This window comes from Eufriesea mexicana, unplaced genomic scaffold (assembly GCF_001483705.2).
Source record: "Eufriesea mexicana isolate 0111107269 unplaced genomic scaffold, ASM148370v2 scaffold15236, whole genome shotgun sequence".
Taxonomy (NCBI): domain Eukaryota; kingdom Metazoa; phylum Arthropoda; class Insecta; order Hymenoptera; family Apidae; genus Eufriesea; species Eufriesea mexicana.
Genome location: NW_016922735.1, coordinates 50,185 through 58,367, shown reverse-complemented (window position 1 = coordinate 58,367; position 8,183 = coordinate 50,185). Strand labels below are relative to the sequence as shown.

At 34.9% G+C, this 8,183-nt stretch overlaps 3 protein-coding genes across 3 annotated transcripts in view; all 3 read right to left on the bottom strand.

The window, feature by feature from the left end:
• Positions 1-6: 6 nt before the first annotated feature.
• Positions 7-2,028, bottom strand: Rpn6 (regulatory particle non-ATPase 6). The gene is made up of 5 exons (XM_017909148.1): positions 1,711-2,028; positions 1,218-1,640; positions 754-1,148; positions 350-674; positions 7-276 (listed from the first exon to the last, which is right to left on the bottom strand). The coding sequence occupies exons 2-5, from the start codon at positions 1,536-1,538 to the stop codon at positions 46-48; spliced, it is 1,272 nt and encodes a 423-aa protein (XP_017764637.1). The 5' UTR covers positions 1,539-1,640; positions 1,711-2,028; the 3' UTR covers positions 7-45.
• A 1,164-nt stretch (positions 2,029-3,192) lies between these two features.
• Positions 3,193-4,938, bottom strand: LOC108554012 (glycolipid transfer protein). Its single transcript, XM_017909140.1, has 6 exons — positions 4,922-4,938; positions 4,273-4,418; positions 4,135-4,190; positions 3,936-4,057; positions 3,644-3,794; positions 3,193-3,369 (listed from the first exon to the last, which is right to left on the bottom strand). The coding sequence occupies exons 1-6, from the start codon at positions 4,936-4,938 to the stop codon at positions 3,193-3,195; spliced, it is 669 nt and encodes a 222-aa protein (XP_017764629.1).
• A 739-nt stretch (positions 4,939-5,677) lies between these two features.
• Positions 5,678-8,183, bottom strand: part of LOC108554023 (putative zinc metalloproteinase YIL108W) — a 4,117-nt gene continuing 1,611 nt past the window's right edge. Inside the window, exons 2-3 of the mRNA XM_017909151.1 lie at positions 6,252-7,774; positions 5,678-6,104 (exon numbers count right to left, since the gene is read on the bottom strand). Coding sequence (XP_017764640.1) covers positions 5,891-6,104; positions 6,252-7,774 — 1,737 coding nt within the window. The 3' untranslated portion in view covers positions 5,678-5,890. The remainder of the gene's footprint in view (positions 6,105-6,251; positions 7,775-8,183) is intronic.

Here is an 8,183-nt window from a genome sequence, read left to right as displayed (position 1 = left end):
TAATTACAATAAACTTTGTTATTTAGAAACATATATTAAATAAGGCTAAGTGAGTTTCTTTGCTTTTTGGTAAAGTGTATCGACGACCTTTCCCATGCTGTGTATAGTATCTAATGCAATTTCGTAAGTTTTATCACGTGGAGTATCTTCAAACACAATTAAAACACCTTCACCCTGATCGAGAACACCTCTTAGCTTCTTATCCAATATCATTTGTGAGAGTTTCTTCTCCACTTGAGTAAGTGGCAGTGATATACAGGTCGCGATATGACTAACCTAAATTAATAAATGAAATAATACATGAATTTTATATGATCTATCTAATGTAATCTAAAGCAAATTATCATACCTGTACACGGGAATAAGGTTCGACTAGACGACATAAATTCTGTTCAAGCATTGCATCATAAAGGGAGCCAAGATGAGCACGTACAATTACATCGTCTTCTAATTCTAAGCGATATTTTTCTACAGCTGTTTGAAAATCAGCTAATGACCGACGATGACTTGCTTCTGCAACCGCTCGCATTGCATCCAAATCCCTTCCTGCATATTTAACAGTTAATTTTCCTGACATAATTGATTGAACATCTTCGGGTGTACGTAACATAATTTTTGAAAGCAACATATACTTCAAAGCTGTTAAAGCCTTTGGGCTTTCTACACTGTCATATCTGAAAAGCGGTGAAGAATTAAAATGTAGAGACACTTATACACATACATAATGTATTATAACTTGAGAAGGCAACATACCCTTCAAATGCTTCATAAAAATAGGAATATGCAGTTTTGAAATCTCGTTCATCTGCAGCATGTAAAATCCCTGATTGCAAATCTAAAGCAGCTTGCATTTTAGGTGGACAATAAATTGCATTAGCAGTTGTTCTAGCACTGGTAAGAGCTGCTCTTGCTTTTGCTAAATTACTTAATGCATGGTAAGTTTTACTTTCCAATAATTGTACCTCAACCAAGAGTTGTTTGTCATCCAGCTTTTTAAGCTCTTTAAGTAAAGCTGATCCTAATTGTAATGCTTCACTGTACATACCGGTATCAAAATATAATGCTATTAAACGTGCTTCTAATGATTGCCTTAAAAATGTTCTACGTTCTTCTTTTGCCCATTCTATACATTCTTTGCATAATTGGACCTGTTGATAAAAAGAACAATCGTACTTAACTATTTACAAAAATTGAACATAATGTATCAGTACAGATACCTCGATTCCAATGCCAGCTTCTAAATCCAAGAAAAAATCTACTAATGATCGCACAAGCTTGGCAGCTTTTGCTTTGCTAATCAAGCTAAGAAATGGTCTGGTAGCCTTAATCAATTCTGCCAACTCTTTCGCCTTGCCTTCTTTCTTGTAGAGTTCACCAAGATGTAAAATACCTTGTTCCTTGACGCGAATGTTATCTTCATCATCCTCCGTGATACCGATACTTGGATCGGAAACGATTTCATTTAAAAGCGAAATACCTTCGCTACGATTCGTCATTGAGACTGCTTGTGCACGCTCGAATAACATTGCACCGGCCATTTAAGAAATTTTCACCGTCTTGTAAGGATGAAAACGAAATTGGATAACCTTTATTTCCTCTTCGAAATGAATAATATTATATGTTTGAGTAAACGATGAAATCTGTAAAATGATTTGTATATTTTACAGAAAGTTGTAACTAATCTGTTTTGACACGTTAAACGTTGCATACATCTATGTGCACCGCCACACAAATTTTAAAAACGTTTTCTGTTTGTCACTATTCGCAATCCGCCTCAACCTCGGAACCACAAAACACATGTCACGCTACTACGTAAATCAACTTCGTAACTTTAAGATTGGTGAAGATCCTTCTGTGCATATTATTACTATCAATTTCTAATACATATGATTACATTTCTGTGATTAAAGCTTGAGTATTAACATTTTCTTTGTTGCATTTGAAATTTGTATTTTTCTTTTTTAACCAATTTCATCACGAATAAGTAACCGAGAGGGATAGAAACTATAAGAAGCAAGGAAAAAGAAGACAGGGTATAAAAAAAAATACTATTTGGAAGATTCGAGATGGAGATAGCATATATGTGTTTTATAAAATAAGATATAAAATGATATTGTATGACATATAAATATTCGAATGCGGAATAAATGTGAATCTGGAGTGATATAAATGCTGAAAGAAAAGTGTAGTTATTACAATTATTTCTTTTAACCATTATGAAAGAAAAATGGAAAAAAGAATGTGGAAGTTTACCATGACGAATATTATTAATGAAACATCTTTCAAATTAACGTGTCATAATTGTTAGTTGCAATTTATTAAAATCTATTTTTATGTTAAAAAGAATAATATTTCACCTGAAATAATATATTAATAGTATATTTCATAGGTAATAAAATAAGGTCTAATTTACCATTTCAAATAGCCTTATACGTAAATCTATGGTTCTTTCCAGTCTGGCTGTTGATTATTATTATAAATTTGGATGGAAAAGTAAGTACTGCATCCATAATGAAGTTATAAAATCAATGCCTAGTATTTAGTATTTAAATTTGTATTAATGTCATTTATTATTTTTGCAGTACAACAATTTGACAAATGTTTATAAACCTATAATTGTGATATCTTATTTGATACTTTCAATTTTTGAAAGTTTAAAATTATATTTGGGATATCTTGGAAACCTTGTTGGCAAGGTAATTCTATTTTGTTTGTAATCAAACTTGGTTTGTATTTTCTTATATAAGAAAGTTATTATTATTAGATTTCAGAATTAACTAGCTGCTGGTTAATTTCAATATTGATACAACTTCCTTTAGAGGTGTTTCTTCTATTTGATCATGGAATATTGTCTCATTACAGTGAAACGTTTGTCAATTCTTTTATGGTTTGTCTTCTTGTCATCGAAATCATTACAGGTATGATTGCTTTGATAAATTTGGCAAATCATCGTGCTAAAGTATTTTACCTAACGCATTTGTATAATACATGTACAGAAAAAGGAGATTAATTTTCCTTCAAATAGCTTTATAAATAATGTTTTATTTTTTAATTGTGTATTTTGAATAAATACAGGATATATATAATTGTAATGATATGTAATATATTATATCGAAATATAATTGACTGATTGTTTATTTAACAAAAATCCCTAATCAATGTAATACCTAACACGGAGACTAATGAAACATATTACATCATAGAATCAAGATCATGAATTTCATAAAATGTCTGTATTATTGATATGTTTTTTCGTAAACGCATTAGGTAGGTTTCCATATCGCTTATAATATTGTCATACACGGTAGTATGTTTATCAGTAAGTGTTTGTAAAAGTTGCGAACGTGTAGGAGTCATGCGAGATAGTAGCTGTTGAAAAAAATTCGTTAGTTACAAGAAATATTTATAACATGGAGAAAAATAGAAGAAAATCATTGGAAATAAGAATAATTTTTTAAAATAGTATCAATAGAAATTTCTTTACGTGAGGATGGTAGTTGCATTTTCGTATTTTAAAACAAGATACATGAAAATTAAATGAAATTAATATAAAATACTAGCATTTTATAGGATAAAAGTAGAAAGTGTCGCTTTTCAAATGTTTGTATATATGTATACATATGCTTAGTAAATGAGAACTTACGTCAAATAATTGTTGTGCCATCCAACCATGATAAGGTTCTAGTGCTTCTTTATAAGACTTTTTTAGAAATGCTACTAAATCTTCTGTCGGTGTACCTGTTTTAGTATCTTGGACAATTTTCTCGAGAAACAACAAAATCATATGTAATCCCCTGCAATTGGTAAATTGGAAATTAATGAGTAGTAAATAGTAAACAGATATTAATACACGTGCGGAATTAAATTGAATAGAGTTGCAGCAAGAAATGGGAAAAAGAGTTGGAATATATGGTTAATATAGAGTATACAGTGACCTGGTTAACCATAGCAAAGCATCCACAGCGATTAGATTAGTTTCGGTAGCTTTTTCAATTAATATCATGTCTTGTAAAGTAGCGTTTCTTTCCTTATTCGTTGCATGCCTGTTTGCAAGTTTCTACAATCATGGTTAATTACATACATACACATGTGAATTCATTAGAATAGACGATTGCATTTTAAAATAATACATACATCAATGTTACGCTGAATATCGTATTTAACCGGAGCAAACACTTTGCCAAGTTTTTCTAAAATGATTATTCATCTTTTATATTTTCATTTTTTATACAGGTTATGTTCAATTGACTGCAAATACATGTATATATATACCAACAATTCGCACAACTCCACGTGCCGCATCCAGAAATTCTGCAGTATTTATTTTGTCCTCTGTGAATTCTGGAAATAAAACTTCAATTTCATTAATGGGTATATTTTTGTTATTATTAGCACTCGAAGCTGGTGACAGCATGATTCTATATTGAAACGAAGGTAATTTCAATTATAACTAAGAAACGATATATGTATAACGATATATATATATATTTATTCTCTTCTTTTTCTTTTTTTAATTCTTTATTTTTTTTTTCGGAATATTTTAATAATATTTCTTGATGTTTTGTTACCCATTGGTATGTACTTTTTCCAAGTATGACGGGGTTATAATAATTTCAAATTTTCGGTGCTAGTATCTAACCGAAATGGGAATTTTTGGAACGTATTTCTTTTATTCCTATTATTTCAATTTTCTTTCGTATTTCAAAAGAATTGAAAAGTAAAGATACAATATAACGAACTTCGCATATAGAGATGATCGGAGTATAATAAAGATAGTATTGTCACGAATATTAAAGGAATAATACGAAAACAAATAATCTAATGATATAATTAGTATTTAATGAGGAAGTAAGGAAGATATATTTCGATTATGTTACTAATTGTAATCGTAAGATTAATATTTTCAGAATTTTACCAATACTTTCTCACACTAGCCATATCTACAGATTATTATCATCAATAAGGCATCCTAGTTATTATTGTATAAGTAGAATACGTCGGGTATTAATGTGATTTGTCGATTTAAAAGTATTATCGAACTAAATTCACAGTTATTAAAGTGTACGTACATATGTACACAGCAATTTCGCAAGTTTATTATGTTTTCTTATTAGATCGTTAATAAGAAATTGAAATTCTAATTTATATAAAAGCGTTCGTTCCTTTCTTGTTATTATTGTATACATTCGTTCATGCAACCATACATACATATAAACATTAGTGCACAATATATTCTTTATCAAATACAATATATCAATTGTTACGTCAAAAATCTACATTTGGAATGATATTTACAAAAAGTGTTTAAGAAATTAACGAAACGAAAGTTGAATAGCATTTTATCGTATGTAAATTCTTATCAATATTCCAACGTATAAGTGCAATATGAATGAAAATGTAGAGTATTTTCTCCTCCCTTTGTATATCCTTTGAAACGTATACGTTATCTTGTTGTTCTGGTTTTCTTTTTTCCCTCTTTCCTTTTCTCTCTTTATATCCATGATATTATTGTTGGTAACGATTTAAGCAGGATATAAGTTGTGTTAAAGTGCACTAAGGAAAAAAATGTATTTTTATAAGAACTGATGGTAAATCGGAAAACGCGTGTTCAAGAATGGTGCGTTTGAAAAGAAGCTTAGAGGAAATATCGATAGTTAATATAAAGGAAAGAAATATAAAGACCGAGTTTGAGATTGTTATCGGTTAAATTAGCTTTAGCAGAAAAGCATCATTGTTAACGTTAATCGTACTAATCGTACACGCTTCTACGAAAATGGCAAAGAAATAGGAGAAAAGAAAAGGAGAAAGAAAAAAAGATAAAAAGTTGATTCATCGGCATTGAATCATTAATTGTGTTCCTGCTTGGAAGATTTCGACGATGGTGAAAACTTCAAAATGCCGTTGGAAGAGGATATTTGAGAACGTTGCCAGTTGAATCTTCAGCGGCAAGAGTCAAAGCGGTAAGACAATGAGGTGGAGCTGGTGGAACTAATGCCTCGAAAGGTGGGCGAGAGCCTGGGAATTGTCGAGAACTGACTACCATTCCACCAGATGTTTCTCGAAGCTCTATTACTCGTACTCCGAAACGAGATCTTACAACGTTCCTGTGATAAAAAAAAAGACCATGTTTATCTATAGGTATGTATATGTATGACAGCACTGCCACGCGTGCGGTCGCGTGCATACATACACACTTAGAGAAACAGGCGCGCTTATACATATGCTGCAGAAAGAAATACTCGTTTATATACCTTTTCCCATCATATTCTATGTCGTGGAAAGGTCGGTTGAAAACGTTGTCCATTTCGCTGTTGAACCATCGGTGATAGGCAAGGAATGCTGCGCAAGACGGTGACCAAAATGTTCGATCAGTTTGCGAATTTGGAGACTGCTCGAATGTAGGTTGTAAGAGACTTTTTGAAAAGGATCTGTTGAGTTCTGGACTAGCAGGTGCGGATAACCTGCCGAGTAATCGTGAAGGACTTTGAGAAGACGAAGGACGGGAGGATTCGGATAGCAGGCGATTTCTTCGAGGGCTTCCTAATAGACCATACGGTTCTTGTATGGTGACCGTGACGCTGAGCGGTCTACTTAATGCAATGATTGTATGTTGTGGATCTCTTCGTAGAACAGGATTGCGATTGAAATCGATTCCAGCCGCCCCGACAAAGACACGATCAACATAATCGAATCCGCGGCCCATTATGCCTTCGCGAGTATGGCCAAGATCGAAAGTGTGCCCTAATTCATGGAGAACAGAACCAAGAGTCGTAGCGAGACATCCGCCATGTGTACCGCGATAATTACTATCATCCATTAACTGTTCCGTATCGATAACCGTTGCGTCAAGGAATCTAGGCAATACCTGAGCCATGCAGGTGGGCCACGTATGAAGACAAGCCGAACCAAATAACGCTAATCCACCGCCACCAAGCGCGGCATGTCCTTGCGTCCTCGCTAAAGTGTCTTCGTGAGTGCGTGGATTTGGTGCGCCGCGATATCTAGTACAAGAAAGAAATGCGAGGTACTTGCGATCTTTCGATGCCAAAGGACCGGTCATTAATTCTCGTGCGATCAATTCCCAAAGTTCCCGTTGATTCATCGCACGTGCTCGATCGACGTCGAGCATGCTGTGCATTACCAAACATTCTGCTCCATCCAAGTCTCGTTCCAGTTGAAACGTTTTCCTTCCGTAACCTGCCTCCCTTAACTTCTCGGCGGTGAGAGTTTGTAAAAGTCGGGCACCGAGACCTATTCTTGTCGCAGCACTTTCCGGCGACTGATCTTCTCCCCGGGGACCTTGGAAATATCCATCGTGACCGGCGCAAATCACATAAACAGGAGTTACACGTAGTCTCGTCGTTCTTGGTTCGTGAATTAGAAGTAGTCCTTTCTTATGACCTGCCACTTCTAATTCTAACTTATTTGGACCGCGTGTCAATTCTACTATCACACGAAATTCACCAGACACGATTGGCCATTCAGAACTTTGATTATTTTGATTTCGTACAATAACGAAGGTACATGCCATTGATACACGACCTCGTATCAGAGCTAAACTGTAACACAAGCTCTCCCCATCCGTTATGTTTGTAACCGATATTTCTTCTGAATTTCCGTTTTCCATGGATTTGCATTGTCGATTTTCTCGTTCTAATGGAAATTCTCTATGAGCTTCATAACAACATTTACGCTGACATCGTTGTTGTTCTTGTTGTCGTTGTTGCTGTTGCGGATCGTGAAGAAGATTTGCCACATTTGTGTCTGCAAGTACCTGTGGAGGTTGCGTGCTTTTACGTATAATTTTACAGTGTATTACAAAATGAAGACAAAAATTAGGAACAGTAGTGTGACGAAGACTAATGTATGGATAATGACGATGACGATTACAATGATGATGAGGATCGCGACGACGACGACGATGACGAGAATGACAACAACCACTACTACAAAAGCGAAGGCGAAGGCGAAGGCGAAGGCGAAGGCGAAGGCGAAGGCGAAGGCGAAGGCGAAGGCGAAGGCGAAGGCGAAGGCGAAGGCGAAGGCGAAGGCGAAGGCGAAGGCGAAGGCGAAGGCGAAGGCGAAGGCGAAGGCGAAGGCGAAGGCGAAGGCGAAGGCGAAGGCGAAGGCGAAGGCGAAGGCGAAGGCGAAGGCGAAGGCGAAGGCGAAGGCGAAGGCGAAGG